Raw genomic sequence first — 18963 nt, 5'->3', positions numbered from 1 at the left:
TAATTAAGAACTAAATTATTTGTATGTTTATGTGCATGATGTGTTCACCTGTAATTGCAGGAACATGATTTTTGGACTTTATGTTACAATTTTATGAATTGACATGACGTGTATTCTGTGTTGGTGGACCTTGAATAAATAAATAAACACCTCTTATTACACAACAGTTGCATAAATAACTATTAAATAATACCTAAACATATTACAGATGTGTTACCCCTCAGTACGTAATCTAATCAAATCAACATACTTCAGTGTGATTTATATAATAAGCATGATTATTTAATGTTAATGCTTACTATCTACTACTAATAATAATAATATAATATTGACACACTTTTTACACAAATTATCTTGCCCCAAGTTAAGCATATATAGCCTGTGTTATGGGTTACAAGACAATGATATATTTAATATAATATATGACGAGGAAAGAACCTCTGTATTGTTTTTAAAAGGTGTGACGTCATTACTGTTGACATCACAATTGCTATCTTGCTGAAGATCACTCATTGGTTCTTCCAAAGAAAACTACACGAGTAAGTATTTTATTACTTTCGTTTATTCAACGGGCAGCGTTACGACGTCCCAGAGAGGTCCGTACCGTACGACAGCCCGAGCACGACTGACTCAAGTGTCGTCGTCGAGTTTTCTTCTCACCCCCTGTGTGAGGGCGGAAGGAGGGTGTCAGTGCGGGGCCCTATACCCTGGCACTTCTTCTCCCAAGTCGTTGGGAGAGTCAGTTGGTTATAGTTGGAGTCGTCGCTACTTGCTTGGGGCACAACGATTTTGTTTTTTTTTTTTTTGTTTTTTTGTTTTTTTTTTTATTTTTTTTTCTGTTGTGCCTTAGCTCATTAGATTAGTCGGTCAGTCTGTCAGTTTTCGCCTTTTCCGGGGTCTTGTGGAGTTTTCATCCTCCTCTTCATTTACGCAGTCCCTTGAGTACGTCTTCATTTTTCGTCTACCCTCCTCGTCTGGGGGTCTTGCATGTAGCGGGGCAATTCCCACCAGATGAGGGTGTGACGAGGCGTCTGTTCGCCGGAACATGTCTGTTGCACTGGCATCTCAGTTTTTATCATCTTGTACAGCAACCCCTCGTGCCATACGCGATCGAAGGCCTTCTCCATATCTAGCAGTACGGCTGCGACATATTCTTTCTTGTTGTGGCTCACGGCCATCTCGTTTACCATCCGTGTGATTTGCAAGGTGGTGGAGTGTTCCGCTCTAAGCCCGAATTGCTCCTCTCTCGGTTTTGTGTACGGCGTCACATGTTTCAGTAAGACTCTCTCGAAAAGTTTTGAGAGAGTGCTTAGCAATGTGATGGGTCTGTAACTTTCCGGTTTGCGGGCGTCCTTCCCTGGTTTTAGAAGCATCACCACCTTGCCTGTTTTCCAGGCGTCTGGAAAATGGCCGGAGCGAAATATGCCGTTAAAGATGCGAGTGAGCGCCACCACACTCTTCCCTGGCATGTTCCTAAGTGCTTCATTGTTAATTTGGTCCAGACCAGGTGCTTTACTTGTAGGTAAGCGTTTGATAAGCCTCGACACCTGGCCTGGAGTCACGAACAACTGGTCTTGGTCGTTTGTGGTCTCTCTTCCTGCTAGATATGCCTCCACAAGTTCCTCCACCCTTCTGGTGTGCTGGGGATGCAAGTCTGGATTTGGTGCGAACTGTCGCTCCAGATTGTCGGCCAGGATTTCCGCCCTGTCTGCCGCTGCGAACTTCAGAAGGCCTTCGCGATCCAAAAGTGGTTGGACTGGTTTGGGCCTGCTGGAGAGCTGTTTTCATAGCTTGTGGACTGAGGGTACTTCGTCATTTATTTTTAAAATGTGACTTTCCCACCCCTCGGCTGCGTACTCGTCCAAAGCTATTCGTACTTGCTCTATGAGATGGCTGAGGCGGCGTTTGGTTGTAGGACATCTTGTATTTTGCCACAGTTTCCTTGTCTCTCTCTTATCGTTTATTAGTGTCCGTATCTTCGCCGGGAGCTGTTCTTGCTTTTTCCCCGGCTTAGAGGTGCGCGTTGCTGACTTGAGAGAGAGCTGCATGGCGTTCGTGAGTGCCTCGGTTTCATTTTCCACGTCTTCGCTTGTAGTTACAGGCCCTGTTGTGCTTCTTGTATGCAATTCGTTTCGGAACACTTCTCTCAAGTGTCGACCGTGCGGCTGTATTTATAGGATCCGGCGCACGTGCTTAGCCGCGTGTTTTGAAATGCGGCCGTATTTATGGGGCTCGGTGCACGTGCACGTGTTTTCAATTCGTGTTTTAGTATTTGCGCCGATATATACTTACTTAAACATACATAAACTCATATAAACATACATGAGTACATTTAAATATCCATGACTCGGAAACAAACATCCATATTCATCATATAAATGTTTGCACCTACCGGGATTCGAACCCGGGACCTCTAGCTTAGTAGGTAGGATCGCTAACCACTTGGCTATACAGGTCGTCTAATGGTATTATTAATTATAATCAATAATAATTATTAGTGGAGCAGTGGAGCAACTATGGCCATATGCATTATTTTGGTAGGGCTTGGCCGTTCTATGATAAATTGGTTGACGGTTGATTATACAATAATCATGTTATTTTGCATATTATCTGGATGACATAATAACTGTACTTATGTTTGGTTAGTTATTTTTTTTATGGAATAGGAGGACAAACGAGCGTACGGGTCATCACCGCTGCCCAAATTCTCTTGCAACACAGGAGCGTTGCCGGCCTTTAATAATAATAAATCATTTTCTTTCAGGCTACAAGGCCCATAAAATAAATACCTTATAATTTAACATACATATTTAAAAAACTTAAATCTACGTCACATTTTCGCGGCGATGTGAGGCGCGGGTTCGGTAACTTCCGGCGGTCGGCGACGTCCGCGATACTTGCGGAACTTGCGCTTTAAAGTCTACTGCGTGACGCGTCACCAACTTTTCTACCCCCAACCGGAACCTTGTCTTCTCCACCAAGTACTAAACAATGTCGGAGGCCTTGGTGGTGTGGTGAAAGCGGGAGGCGTAGATATACGTCGCTCGCTTTAAGGAAGGTGTACGCGCATTCAATGAAATGTTCATTTCAATTAGCACCTTATTTCGTAGAAAGAATTCCTTAACAAGTTCGCAACAACGACGGATTTATACGAGGAAATATTATGTTCTTTATATTATTATTAAAGTTCAAAAGTTTTAGCAGTTTGATTTTTATCATTGTCGCGACTCAAACCTCAGACCGGCTGTGTGCTTGTGGGAAGGAGAGAGAATGAAAATGAAGATGAAATGAAGATGAAAGATGAAAAGGTGATAAGAACACACTCGCCGGCGAGTGTGGTGATGTTTTGTTTAATGTATGTAAGTGTTTATGTATGTGTTTATGATTGTATGTATGTGTGTTTGTATGTATGTACGTAGTGTAAATGTTTGTGTGCATGTATGTTTGTGTTTGTGTCTGTTTGTGGAGTGTGTTTGTGATTGTGTAAGTAGTGTATGTCAGTCCGTGTGTGAGCGAGTGTAGTGAAGCGATTACAGGACGAGGACTAACGTCTCGTCGGGTATCAAAACAATGTGTGGTGTATCTAGGATGCGGGCCGCTGGCCATCGTCAGAGCGACGAGTGCAAGTGGTTTGCGGTGGTTGACCGCGCCTACGCCTGCGAAGGCGGTGTGTGCGTGTCTGTGTCGGTGTTTGTGTGGGTGTCGCGTTCGCGATGGTGATGTCGTCATCCGGGTCTACCGTTACGTGTCTGGGACGTCTTATTGGGTTGAGACTATGGTGAAGGGGGGTGTAGCCGCAAGCCTTCCTAACCAAGATGTTGGGATGGTTAGACGCCTTGTCAAAGAAGCGTTGTGAGATCTCTTTAAAGTGTTGAGCTATCGTCCGAAGCTCTAGGTCGCGGTGAAGGTCAACGTTTCGGATGAACCACGGGGCTCCGGTTGCCATGCTCGTGAAATTATTTTGAACTACTTGCAAACGACGTAAGTAGCTCGGTCGGGTGTGCGCGAAAACGACGCTTGCGTATGACAGTATGGGCCGTACGATGGTTTTGTACAGCGTCACTTTGTGTTTGAGCGGAAGTTTGCTTCGCCCACACACAAGTGGATAAAGGCGACTGAGGACAAATCGGGCTCTATTGCATACCGTATCAATATGTTTCTTGAAGTTCATATTGCTGTTGAACGTGACTCCTAAGTATTTGTAATCCTTCACCCACGGTATGGGTGTTTCATACAATTTAATGACGTCGGTCGGTCGTTTTTTAGCGCGGATGCTATTCGCGTTACCGAAGAGTACCGCTGCACTCTTGGTGGGGTTCACTTCAATCCGCCATTTTCTGAACCAGTTGCCTAGTTCATCGACGGCGGCTTGAAGCACTTTAATGTTCCTGCTCAAGGTTGAGCGGTTTAATAGAGCGGAGCCAAAGTAGAGTGCCGTATCGTCAGCGTACTGAGCGAGCTGGACACTCGGAAACTTGGGAATGTCGCTCGTGAAGATCGAGAAAAGAGTGGGAGAGAGGACTGAACCCTGTGGCACGCCAGACCTGATGGGTCTGGGTGAGGATAGGGTGCCCTCTACGCGATATCGGAAGGAGCGATCAGTAAGGTAGGCTCGTATGATGCGCACGAGCCTGTCTGGCACTCCCAGTCGATACAGCTTGAATACTAAGCCGTTGTGCCATACCTTGTCGAATGCCTTCGCGACATCGACAAACACGGTTGCCGTGGTAGCGTGAAGTTGACGCCGTACGAGAATGTACTCGGTGAGTCGGTGAGGCTGCTGGGGACACGAGTGAGTGGTTCTGAATCCGAACTGTATGTCGGGTATCAGGTTGAGCTCCGCGATGTAATGATTAAGACGCGCGAGGATTAATCTTTCGTAAAGTTTCCCGATCGAGTTAATTAAGCTAATAGGCCTATAGCTACTCGGATTAGCTTTGGTTTATTGGGTTTTGGGATACCCATAACAATGGAATCCTTCCATTGTTCGGGGAACGCGCTATTAGACAATAGAATATTAAAAATGGTAACCAATAAAGTAATAAGAGTCGAGGGTAGGATTTTAAGAACCCTATTGTTTATAGTGCCGGTCCCCGAGGCCTTCTTGGAGTGAAGCTCCTTAATGATTAGCTTCACCTCTTCGTAAGAGGTGGGTTTTATTACATCGCCTGAAGGGCTCAGAGCGGAGCGACGTTCAACTTCACGATCAACTTCGTCAACGTGTGTCGGGTCGGCTGCTGCATTTGGAGAGCACTGACTCTCGAGACTATCGGCGAGGCATTCAGCCTTCTCATCGTCATCGAGCGCCGGCTGCAGTCCCGGTCTGTCCAAAGGAGGCATGACAGTGGGCGGCTCCTGTTTGAACGCGCAAGGCAGCTTCCAGAAAGCCACATGTGATGGCTTAAGGTTGCCGAGCAAGCGGTCCCAACGTTCGCTGCGAAGTTCCGCGATACGTTCCCGTACCACCCGCTGTAGGTAGCGGAGGTGGCGCCTATTCTCGACCAACGGATAACTATCGTAAAGTCTAGTGGCTCTGTGCTTCTGTGTGAGTAAGTTCCTGACCTCTGGAGGCAGGTTTATGCGATGCGGTTACATCGTCGGAACCTGCCTGGAGCAGGCCTTGATCCTATTCTGTATATGTGACGTCACATGAGAGATAGCACTGTGAGCCGTGTCGACCGAGTCGATGACGTCCGGTATAAGGTCAAGGTCGTCGGACTTGATAGACTCGAGATCCTTTTCCAGCCGTTGCCAGTCGATCACTGATCGTCGGTGGTTGAAAGTTAACCGGTGGGCCTAGATTTAGGACGACGGGCCGGTGGTCTGACTCTAATTCGTGAAAAACCTCGATTGAATTTACATTGAGCGTTACGTTTTTAAGAAACGCAACGTCTAGAATGTCGGGTCGGTTATCCGGATAACGTGTTGGTTCGTCGGGTGCTATTACTGAACAGTTCAGCGTGTCTGTCAGCGAATCTAATAATATTCCGTTTCTATTTGTGGCTCTACTGTTCCAGCTGGAGTGTTTGGCATTAAGATCGCCGCCCACTATGACTGCGGCCCCGTGGCCGAGTAATGCTTCTATATCTGTGTCTAATACTTGTTTGTTAGGCGGAAGATAAGCTGAAATAACAGTGATCGGCTGGTGATTCGCCATACTGACTCGGATGGCAGAGGCGTCGATGTTAGTGAGGACCGGAGGATCTATAGGTATGCAGTGTAGAGACCTTTTAAAATAAATGAGGGTACCGCCCATACGGGTGGTGCGATCATTCCTGACTAAATTAAAATTAGCGATACGCGGATCGCGTATACTCGCGTATATCGGTCCCCGCGGTATCCCCGCGGTCACTCCCGTGACCGCGGGGATACCGCGGTCACAGGTCACATACCTTAGGGGTCGCCTGCGCGTCAAAGTAAGCCTGAAGGACAAGTGGGCGGGCTGATCGGGTGATCACTTTTCTCGGTTTGACCGAGGCCACGGAACTAACATCGGAGATGTTGCCTAATTCCACTTCGGATTCCCCGTCGGAACCCGAAACGTCAGACGACGATTTATAGTTTTTGGATTTCGCTTTAATAGCGGCATCCACTGTCTTATTTACTGTCTCAGTCATTAGCGGAGCGATCTTCTCCGTAAGGAACCTATCAAGTAGAGCGCTGAAAAAGCCCTCGTCGGCAATCATTGGTGAAGCCATGGTTGTAATATTTAGCTAAGTTGAGCGGGTGACAACCCCCGCTGCCCGAGTCAGGCAGAGGGGGAATATAATAATTAGGTGGACAACTATAGTTAAGTTGTACACTTGAACATTAATAAAATACTATTAATAATAATGAAATATACAAAAATTCAAAGAAATTAATAATAGTAAATACGCCTAAGACTTAGCTTTACTGGATGTAGACTGGCTGGGCCGGAAGCCCGAGGCACGCTGTGCAGGCCCCCGCGGAGAAGACACACACGGCACGAACTGCAACTCACAAACACACACGATTAGCGTGCAGAATCGCGAAACACAGCACAGGTGCTAACTAACACGATCGTAAAACCGGGTAATTAACACTGATAATAACTAGACTACGTTCCGCGAAGGACCGTAGCAGGTGCGAGACTCAAAGAGTCCCGAAAAATAGCGCGCGATATAAAAATAGCTAGCCCAGGTGGCCTGAGCAGATAGTGCGATAACTCAGGTAATAGAAATATTCAAAGGAGGACAGATAACGCGGCACGTGTGCTCGCCTTGCCTGCCTGAATCGAATTGCTTTTTGCTGTTATGATAACGACATCGCTAGCTTTAGTAATCCCCAAGCCAAATAGTCTTTCTAGATAATCTTAACTTACATAAAATATGATCCATGATGGATTTTTTGAAGTTTCACATTCTTAATCGCCATAGTAAAAGTTTATAGAGTGACTGAGGAAGGAAGGATGGAGGAATGAAAGCAAAATTTGAGTAATACCACTTTATTAAGGCGCGGTCATACCTCAATATCAACAAAAATTGGTTTCTTAGGGAGCCGATTATAACATAACGCAATGAAAATATTCGGACGCAAAAAATACAGTGCACATAGAAGGATTTAATAATAATTTTTAACCGAATATAATATTTATATATAATTTGAAATATCCAATAAAAAATTTGGAAGTTGCTTCCCAAAAATAAACTTTTGAGTCAAAAATCTCCGAATTTTAAGCGATAACAATATTCTTTTTTTAAAGAATTGAATAGAATTAGTACTTTTGTAAAACTTAAACCGAACAATTTTTCAATTTAATATGTAAATTTTGAATAAACAAAAGAAAACCAGTAAAATAAATGCCCATTAGCAGCTCAGCCACATGATAAACACAAATGTTGTAGGGTTGGTTGTAGCGTTTACAATCCTAGTCAGTCCGCGCCTTAACTAAAGTTTACTGAAATAGTGCTATGACAGTTTACTGCCTACAGTTGTGGACTGGCTGACGCTCGCGATTATTTGCATGTGCGTTCATCTCCACTTCTCGTTGCAGATGGGTTACGCTGAAGTCGGCCAGACAGGAGAAGGTATTCACACGCGCCAGTTCTCCCGAGCGTTCATCTTTGCGAAAGGAGACAAAAGAGTTGTTCTGGTCACAGCAGAGGTGCAGGCAGTGGGAATTGCAGTTAGAAGAGAGGTTGGTCCAACTCTATATCTTCATCTAGATACATGACAGAAACTTCTACACTTGTGACACGTTGCAGAAATCCTTTTTTTATGACATTAAGGGACGAGACGAGCAGTACGTTCAACTGATAGTAATTGATACGCCCTGTCCATTATAGGATGCTCGATGCTCTTACTGCTCGAGATTTCGAGACCCAGTATTCCGATACTAGGTGAGGCTTTAAGGGAAGTGTTGTCGAAGAGCGGTGATACGACAAATGGATTTTTTTAAGTGGTAACCGCGCAAACTTGAGTCTTCTAGGGGTGAAATTGGCAAAAGTAAGGTAAATGGTTTAATTTACCCTATTTCGTGAACTTCTCAAGAGAGGACTCGATAGAAGACACAAGGCCCTTGTATACGGCATCACCAGTTCTGTCGTGTGCCGTTGTGGTACCCATAATCTAGACGGCACCTTGTGCGAAGGAGCTTCCCACTGGTAAATACCCTTAATCGCCTCTTACAACACCCTTCGGCTTGGGACTTCCCTATTCTACTTATGCCCCGTGGAAGCACGTGACAGTTCATAATTAAGCACATGTACGATTAAATTCTCATCAACAGGTCATGATAACTCATATTACATAAATTTAAATTTTAATAATAAATTATTAGTGCACGTGCCAATAGCATAGATGAGCCTAGATAGATAGTTAAGTTTCAGTTTTTAGGTATTATTTATTTATTTATTATCTTTGTTTAATCATACATGTAAATAATGTGGAGAATTATTTTTTAAACCCCGCTATTATGAATCTTAAGGTAGACTTTTGGTCCAATTTTAGTAGGTAAACAGTTTTTTCATGCCATTAATTCAGGAAATAGAACATAATTCACAGTTATCGATGAAGCATAAGTCACAAAATAATGCTACGAACTGCATCCCGGGAATTTCTGCAGCTATAAGTTTTTGATTTCATATTTATATTCAATCTCAATTCTAAATTGGCGATGTTACATTGATATATTGGTCCAATTTCTTTTAGGTTCTCTCTATTTTCAATGCATCCATGGGATGATTGATGATGCATTGGTATTTTTTTATTCATATTTTTATGGATATGGCAGTGACATTGGATATCAATAGCGGCCGTAAATCACTAAAACTTTTGCCCTTTGCTTCCTGGGTCATGAAAAGAATAGGGAAGTCCCAGTCCATAAGAAGCGACCAAGGGCATTAATAATAAGCAGTAATGTGTGGCCATTATTGTGTTTCGGTCTGAAGGGCACCGTAGCTAGTGAAGTCAATGGGCTAATGAGACTTTACATTTTATGTCTCAAGGTGATGAGCGCAATTGTAATTCCGCTCAGAATTTTTGGGTTTTTCAAGAATCCTGGAATCCTACTCGCAAAATCGACAACGATATATTCGGAACGATACGATAATACTTCGAATATATCTCACCTACCCTACTCTAACAAATGTTCGTATTCCATATCGTTTATCGTACCAACACCGTAACCAAAGACTAATATTTTGTTTTTTTTTACGATGTTAGAGTGATTGAATTATGCGCAAACCTTGAAAAACTAAATATTATCTATGCTATGTCGCCGTTGAAGTGTCAAAAGTCAAAAAATAGTTTCGGCGCAATGGACCATGCAAGAGTCAGCACCACCAATTTGCATCATTAATACAAAATGTAAATATTCAAAAATTATGTAATGAATATAATATGACCATTTAAAATTGAATAAATAATACAAAAATAAATGTAAAAAAAATAACTCGATCCTTCTCGCCGACTTTCTATTTCTCAGGCGGCCATTTGCATTACTTTCTACGCATAAACGATCAACAAAATGACTTAAATAACTTGGTAGTAAAAAAATCCTGTTAAATAGTAAATCACATATAATTATTTTAATAATATTTATTGTATGGCAAATATATCAACTTGATACGATACTAGCAACGACAGCCTAGAAGGTGTCGTTGAGATAATCGTAAAAGTGACGTTTGATTAGTTATTAAATTCGAATACTCGTCTCTGACATTTTCAACTAACAGTAGGGTTAGGACCGGTAATATCGAAAATGTTTCGTTCGTTCAATCATCGTTTCGACATTGAATACGATGTAACTAAGAGTAGGATTCGACGAGGCGTATCAATTAGGCTGAGCGTCATGTTCGTCTCGTCCCTTATTGTCATTAAAAGAAAACAAAAAATGTAACATAATATTTGTTACAGGTCGTGAAGAACCTTCAAGAATTGTATGGGAACGTATATAGTCTTCAAAATGTAATAGTAACTGGAACCCACACCCACAGCGCTCCAGGTGGACATCTCGTGGACTTCATCCTAGATATTAGTATCTTGGGCTTCTCCAAAGAATCTTACGATGCCTACGTTGCTGGAATCACCAGGGTAACTATTTTTAAATTTTACTTTTTTTAATAGTGCGAAAATGAACATGGACAAGACGAAGATCATGTCAAATGTCCATGTCGCACCTACTCTCGTAGCAGCAGGGAACTGTACTCTCGTAATTGCTGACGAGTACGTCTACCAAACAATCCAGTTAGGTAGGTCCACTTTTTCGGCTCTTTCGAAAAAAACGGCTCTCCATTTAGTAGTATTGACTTACCATTCTAAGGCCTATCTCAGACGACAGACTATCCGTGACTCACTTTTAGTCTGCGATAATAAAACATATAGAATTATAAGCAGTACCGCAAACGACGCGCAAAAAGTCTCACACACAAAATATCCTCGTAGATCTGACGGACCGCGCCGCACCGCTCCGTACAAAAGGGCGCCAAAAACATTTAACCGATAACGTCCGCGTCAATAGTCAATACGCGCTAACGCGGACGACGCTCACATTATTCTGTCATCTGCACTTTCTAATGATTGACGTGTATCATGGCGCTAGACATCGATGTTGATTCAAGAAAACAGACCAGCGCTGTATGATACATCTTTGGCAGAGTATCATGACAGAAATTTAGAAAGAAAATTGTGGGATGAAATGTGCAAATTAATCTGGATATAGTTTTAATAATGGTTCTGTAAGAATAGGATGAACCCAAAATTCTCTATTCCTTCTCCTTTTTGTATCTCAAGTACGAAATAAAACACCGCAATCTCTGTACTTCTATTGCGTGTACATTTTGCGCCCAATGCAGATCTTTGTGTACCGTAGACTCGATAGCACAAATAGTGTGACATCTGCGGTAGGCCTTATGCAATAAAAAAATGACCACAATTTTTAATTTTCAGAGTATCATCCGCGCCCACGAGAACATGGTACCAGCGCGTCTTTACTTTGGACGAACCAAAGTTTCTCTTGCCCAGATGAATCGATCTCCTTACTCTTACGGCTATAACCCACAAGAAGAGCGAGACAGGTAGAGTTTTAGCACGCTTTATTACGTTACATATGTTAGACGTATCTAGGCATGTAACAGAAATTAAACATGATTCTCACCCACTTTAAAATGTCGAATTGAATTGAAACTTTTCACTCTCATCAAAGACTGCTGAATATACAATAATTTAAACAGTTTGTTTCACTTTTCTTAGCCTGGTCTTAATGTCTATTTCTGTGGCGTGTGTTGGCTTTTTAGAAATGTAGGCATTGTAGATCTAACTAGTCGTAGTTGAGCTTTGGAATATGCAATATGGAGATTGCTAACCGTAGGTATTGAGTAAACCAAAATCTGGCACGAGACTCGAGATTTTGGCGAGACAACAAGTCCTGAGGATGCAGATCAGTCTGTCCCATTTATCTTTATCTTACCAGAAACTTCAGGATAAGCGATTTTATATGTCCGATACCCGGTAGTATCTTAGTGAAAAAGAATTATGGCGCTTGCTATTTCGTTACTGAGACATTTTCATCGTTTTAAGACGAAAAAAGCAAAAATAAATAATAGAAAGAAACTAAACAACACGCTTCTAAAGAAAATCAAACTAAAAAGTAGAAAATAATTTAAGCATAATCTACGAGTAGTGTAGTATTTTACCCTAAATTCAATTTGATCATCACACGGATTCTAGGTACATACGGTACATTCGGTAAAAATAAATAGTGGAATTACCTATAATCACAGAAACTCATAAAAGAGCTATCCAGGCGTCTAACCGATTTAACAGGTGACCCAAGATCTGGTACGTACCTCTGTCAAAGACATGTCATGACAACAGGCCAGGTTTATTACTTTAGTCTGCATGACAGCTACGTCTTACACTAGCGATTCGTCAGTCACTTTGTTCTAGCTAGCGTGCATTGCTGAAAATAGAGGCTAAAAGTTCGCCGCTATTTTTTTTACGTGTTCACAGATGTCACAGTCTATATAGATATATAAATTATCTAAATGGTTTGAGGAGGCCTATACCCAAGAAGGGGTTCCAATCAATAATAAGGAAGACAGTACATAACAACAGTTATTAATATCAACAAATTATATTTTTTTCATAATTAATTGAGTATGTAAAATGTAGATATATACATTACAATATTTTACTTAAGTCATATCTATACTAATATATAAAGCTGCAGTGTTTGTTTGTTTGTTTGAACGCGCTAATCTCTGGTACTACTGGTCCGATTTGAATGATTCTTTTAGTGTTGGGTAGTCCATTTATCGACGAAGGCTATAGGCTATGTTTTTTTCTTTCAAAATTAGGGATCCGTAATAAAATTGCTATTTTGTAACACAAGGTGTAAAATCGAAAACCTATTTTTGCGTGCGCTGCAAAAACTATTGACAATAGAACAAAATGATGTACAGGCAATAATAGAGGCAATATTTTATTACTTATAAAACTATCGCGTGAATTATACTTTATATGGCAAAACAACGTTTGCCGGGTCAGCTAGTTTTATTATAATGGATGTAACAGGCGTATTAAAATTGGATTGCGGCGCTGGGCTCTAAGGATCCGAACTGCAACGTTCTAAGGAGGAAATATAACTGTGCCTCCAGATTCTTTAAGCGGCAAATCACTCGTGCGATATCGAAGCACGTCGTCAAAATCGGCGAGCAGCTTTCCAGTTACCCGACTGGAACACGCAAGTTCTGGTCGTAGTCGAAAGCTGCTCTTGGTAACTTCAACCAGCCGTCCCTGCCGCCGTTGCACATGAGGAATGACACCGTAGCCCATACGGCAAAAGAGAAAGCCGATCTTCTGTGCGCTCTTTTCGCCTCCAACTCGACTCTTGACGACAACGGAAAAACACCGCTGACCATCCCGCGGTGTCAGAGCTCTATGCCTGAAGTACAGTTCAGACAGAAAACTAATCGACGAGCTCTGTTTTCGTTGGACGTCAGGAAGTCGAGCGGGCCGGATGGCATTTCTCCAATCGTGCTTAGAACGTGTGCCCCTGAGTTGACGTCGGTGCTAACGCGTTTATTCCGGGACTCTTATTCAAAAGGCGGAGTCCCTGACTCATGGAAATCAGCCCTTCTCCATCCAATCCAAAAAAGGAGACAGTTGGGATCCGGAAAACTATAGGCCTATTGCTATCACCTCCCTGCTCTCCAAAATCATGGAGAGCATAATTAACCACCAGCTCTTGGTAACTGTTTTTAACTGTAACAATGTAATTTAATAGTAGATTGGAAATAAATAGGTTTAATTATTATTATCATGTTTAATTTTCAGATATACTACAGACACAGATGACGAACTCACCCAACTTCGTATCTTGAGAGCTGATGGTAGACTGCACGGAGTTCTGAACTGGTTCTCCGTTCACACCACTAGCATGAACATGACCAATCATCTAATATCATCAGACAATCTTGGATACGCGGCGCTCCGGCTTGAGGAAGAGTTAAATCCTGGACGGCTGCCAGGCAAGGTAAAATGTCTGCGAGTCCCTCTTAAGGTATAATAAGGCATAAGTGAACTGGGTTTCATTAAGGGTACATTAAAACCTTTTTTTCTCCGTTACCTTCGACAATGCTTAAAAAAATATACCTATCTAAAGAAAAGTGCTCTACGCCTTTAAAGAAGTTTTCACTTCAAATATATGTTTATCTAAGCAATACAAAGCATGTCCTCTTGAATTCAAATAAATAAAATTTTACCATCATAATTTCAATGTGTATGAGTTTTCTGGTCGGAAGGCCCCTTGTTCTCTTATGAAGACATCATTTAGCAAGATTTATTGTTAGGTGCTTGGCATTCCTTTTCACATTTATATTTCCACTAACAGGGTGACATGCACAGTTATAGTACCTATAGTTTAAACGTAAAAAATTATATTACGGGATGTTAGCTAAGTATTTATTCACTCAACACTTTATTCGAATTTAAATATTTTTATTCATAATAGGATATGACATCACTTATTGAAAGTCAAAAAAAACTACCACCCATTCCAAAGCGAATGCCTCAGACCTGAGAAGAATGGGCGCAACAAACTCAGCGGGCTTTTTTTTTCATCAAAAAATATGTTTACAAAGAAATATTGTACAATTAAACTTATTATTTAATAGCCTGAGGGCGGTCGCTCCATTCTCAATCTGTGGTAGCATTATATAGTACCTTTACCACACAAACGTTTTTTAACAATTCTTTTGAATGACGTAATACTTTTGTTTTAAAAATCAAAAACTTATTAACTCGACTCAGCCGAGTAGTAGGCATTATATGCTTATGTCTGTTCCTGGTGTTAACATTATGGTTATGACAGTTTCTAGCAAATTCACTTATGTGCCTATGAACATACATTGTCGTCCCATTGACGGACAGCGTGTACGGAATACGGATAAGGTGAGTTACCGTCGATAAGTATATTGGGACTGAAAAGTCAACGATAGTTACGATTCTATTCTCAAGTAAGAGATAGACTGAATATTGGGAACGGCCGTTAACTCCTTACGAGTTGTCAATCAAAATTGGTTACAGTAACAAATAGAATCGCCTACTTATTCTATCTTACTGTATCTCCACCTTCGCACGACACGCCACAAGTAAGGATATCATCCCCAACATCTGGATGTGTGTGGCGGTCCTCCACAGTGCGGTTTTCAAGGAGCTTTCTTCCTCGTACTACGAAGCTGTGGAATGAGCTTCCTTGTGCGGTGTTTCCGAGACGATACGACATGGGTACCTTCAAAAAAAGCGCGTACACCTTCCTTAAAGGCCGGCAACGCTCTTGTGATTCCTCTGGTGTTGCAAGAGAATGTGGGCGGCGGTGATCACTTAACACCAGGTGACCCGTACGCTCGTTTGTCCTCCTATTCCATAAAAAAAAATCTCCGTTACAGATGTTCTTCTATCTCGCAAGGTTTGTTTGTCTTTACGCTAGTATATTGTAAGTCTATGAATCAAACCCTTAATTATAAGCAGTGCCGCATTTGCGCTCGTCATTTACATATAATATAAAATGACTAGTCTCTTATGGCTGCTATCCCAACAAATTGCCAAAATAGCGTATAGTTGAAAACATTTCATGGCGGTTTATGTAAAGCTTATATTTGAACAAAAAATAATTTTATATCTACAGAATATGAGAAGAAAATTCATGTTTTCCTTTCATTTATATTTTTTATAGATAGTGCGAAAAAGAAAACACCAAAACACCCCTAACTTTCACAGTTAATCATTCAATCTAGATAAAAATTGTACGAAAATTTATTAAATGTACACCAAACTATTAAATATAACATAGTGTTGTTAGTTTTGTAAAGAAAATTGTATAAAGTTAGTAATAAATTAAAAATGCTTCTGGAATTAGAAGAATTAAAACTATGGCATAATATACAAGAAGTACGAGAGAGGTCTCCTAGCTCCGAATTAAAACTGGCGATCTTGTACGAGAGAGATAATGTAGCTCCGCTCGTTTCCTCAAGGCCATTGGCTCTGTCCCCAGCCTTAAGACCTAGCAAAGGCACCCCGCCTTTGCTAGCGAAATTACTGGTACAATAGTACAAATAGTGCATGTTAAACTAAATCTTTGTAAATATTTCAGCCATCAGTTGTTGCTGGTTTCTTTGCATCAAATTTGGGCGACATCTCACCCAACATAAGGGGAGCGAGGTGCGAGTTAGACGGTCGAGAATGTGACAATCACTTTAAGCTCTGCGAGGGGAGACAGAGGTGCTTCTCACAGGGCCCAGGAGTAGACATGTTTGATAGCACAAAGATCATTGGCACCAGAGTGTATGAGGGTGCTTCTGTAAGTACACACGCTGTATCCATTGATATTTGAATAAAATCAAATTTCATTGACTATCTATTTAATTCATTCTATATCTTCATTGTGTATTTATTTTATTTGGAAAACTTACAGTATACATTACTTATGCAGTTTTAATAATAATAATTATAATTATAATTAAAAAAAATATACTTTATAAAGTTTTAAAACTCGTTCAACTCTCCAAAAGTTCAGGTTGGAATACCATATCGTCTATAAATTTTGTCACAATGAAAACCAATATAATATTTGAAATTAAATTTAAACTACAAAAAGATAATATACCTACATATGTAATTGCAATGAAAACGTGAATTTATTCAGTAGTAAACACTCTTACTCCTTTTTTTAGAAACTTCTGTATGTGCCTGGTGAAGAGTTAGTTGGTGAAATAGCCGTCGTGCATCAGTTTGTTGAAATGGGAGAAGAAACTGTTCCGAAATACGATCCCGTCACCAGGGAGTTCAATGTTGTAAGTTACGGTTCATTTGTAATGTTCTCTAGAAGAATGAAGTCCGAAAGAATAGTTATTTCATCATTTCAGCCGGAAGACGTTGACTGCTGGACAAAGGCCTCCGCCAAAGATCGCCATGACGATCGGTCCTGCACTGCCGTTATATAGTTATTTATAGCTATCATATAAACTTGATGGATAGGTAAAGGTTACTTTAACATAACTTACTTCCTATTGATACCACAGAATGGTAAGGAGCGACCGCCCTCAGGCATTTTAGTAAAAAAACAAAAGCAAAGTTGGTTATAATTTTTACAAGCTGATCGAGAACTATCTAAACAGTAAACAAGTAAAAGAACTGTAGTTCTTGTAATTTTTTTATCAATACCAGAAATTGGCTGTAAAAGTTTTGATGTAATAACTTACGTTGAGTTTTGGGGGTGACGAACTGATCTAGCCGCGGCATATATTTTCGTTTAACGCATTTTACCAAGCTTTCACGACTTTCATTACCATCTGGCCTTCCGCTGTACTGTGCAATATAGCACTCAATGTAACACTGTTAATGTCACTGTCGATGTCGTGACAGTGACAATGATAGTTAACACATACTCTGTTAAGACTAGATGTCAGTACACTACAATTATTATATAACATGAAATACATTATAACAATTTTCGTTCCCACACACCCAAAATAGTATACTGACAAGTGAAATTTGAAGTGATCTAGATGAAGGTTTTTACGCTATTTATTAAGTTATGAACTACCAACAGAATTACATGTGATACATTAACATTAAACAAGTCTTAGGTGCGAGGGATACACATAATTATATTTATAGGCAGTTACAGCATGCACACAAATACAAGTCGTACAAAAAGTTAAAATTTATATAATAACTAGCTGACCCGACAGACGTTGTTCTGTATATAATAAATAAAATAATGTTATTATATGAATTTGTCAATAATATATCATAACATCAAAAATTACTTCGTAAAATATGCACCCTGCTGTCGTAATAAAATTGTTTCACAGCAGAACTGTCACACCGTGGGTCAATAAATTCTCTCATAGAAATTATGTATGGACCCATCAAAGGAAAAACAAATTTGTTGTTCTTATTTATTTTCGCAGCATTTTCCTATTTTTTCTTTTTAAACCTTCTCTGGACTTCCACAAATTATTCAAGACCAAAATTAGCCAAATCGGTCCAGCCGTTCTCGAGTTTTAGCGAGACTAACGAACAGCAATTCATTTTTATATATATAGATTAAAGGCTAAATAAAGTTATGTAAGTGTTAAATGTATACAATGAAAGGTACCTATATAAAAAATAAAAATACAAGAATAATAATATAGAAAAAAATATTCACAATTTTAATATCTATGTGATATCTATCGCTGCAGAATCGAGTGTCTTAATTAATTTATCTTTAAATTTTGTTATTTTATCGCTGAACCGATCAATGGATTTATCTCTACTAATACCTAAACTCATTATATAGTCTACTTAATCGGGGTGATGACCGGGTATTAGGGAATGATGACCGAGATTGGTCCTATTGAGGCAACTGTAGATGGGATTCATTTCTATTTTATTTTTATAAAAATCGTTACCAATATTGATTTCCAGAGTGATCCTGTGAGTGGTTGTGTACCTGCAATGGGCTACAGTTTTGCTTCAGGCACCATAGACGGCGCTAACCTCCTCAACATCACCCAGGTTTGTGTGCCTGTCAAGTATGAGATGACATGTGGCAAAAACACTGACTGAGTTGGACTCTTACAAGGTTTTAGTACCATGGTACAAGATACAACACTTTGTACTTTTTAATAAGTTTTTTAAAACGTATAATGCCATATAAACGTATATCGCCATTTAATAATATAATTAACAATTACTAACTATAGCTTCTTAGAACAACTAATACTACACACACGATTTCAGTATATTATATACGACACCAGTAACGAAATATCTTACATTATATTAATTTAAGTTTTCATCCTTTCAATAACCCCCGTGCCAATCAGACATATTATGTCTGCTATAAAAACTACCGTTGAGTGCCAAGCAGACATGTTATGTCTGCTCGCGGAGGGCGCGCAGAGATATTTTTTTCGTTATATATACACAGAGTAAAACAAGCTACACGACGAC

General features: G+C 40.4%; 1 protein-coding gene across 2 annotated transcripts in view; it reads left to right on the top strand.

The window, feature by feature from the left end:
- The window catches only part of LOC126967959 (neutral ceramidase-like), a 33544-nt gene that overhangs the window by 2609 nt on the left and 11972 nt on the right, over window positions 1–18963 (top strand). The window contains exons 1-8 of one of the 2 annotated variants that reach the window (XM_050812684.1): window positions 6101–6210; window positions 8015–8158; window positions 10378–10554; window positions 11410–11537; window positions 13798–13996; window positions 16115–16321; window positions 16695–16814; window positions 18436–18525. In XM_050812684.1, the coding sequence (XP_050668641.1) occupies window positions 8015–8158; window positions 10378–10554; window positions 11410–11537; window positions 13798–13996; window positions 16115–16321; window positions 16695–16814; window positions 18436–18525 (1065 nt within the window). In that variant the 5' untranslated portion in view covers window positions 6101–6210. Of the gene's footprint in view, window positions 1–6100; window positions 6211–8014; window positions 8159–10377; window positions 10555–11409; window positions 11538–13797; window positions 13997–16114; window positions 16322–16694; window positions 16815–18435; window positions 18526–18963 lie in introns of those variants that run through there. The other variant, XM_050812683.1, reaches the window with a different exon arrangement.

Source organism: Leptidea sinapis, chromosome 14 (assembly GCF_905404315.1).
Source record: "Leptidea sinapis chromosome 14, ilLepSina1.1, whole genome shotgun sequence".
Lineage (NCBI taxonomy): Eukaryota > Metazoa > Arthropoda > Insecta > Lepidoptera > Pieridae > Leptidea > Leptidea sinapis.
The sequence above is the reverse complement of the archived record's forward strand: the minus strand, read 5'-3'. Positions and strand labels throughout refer to the sequence as shown.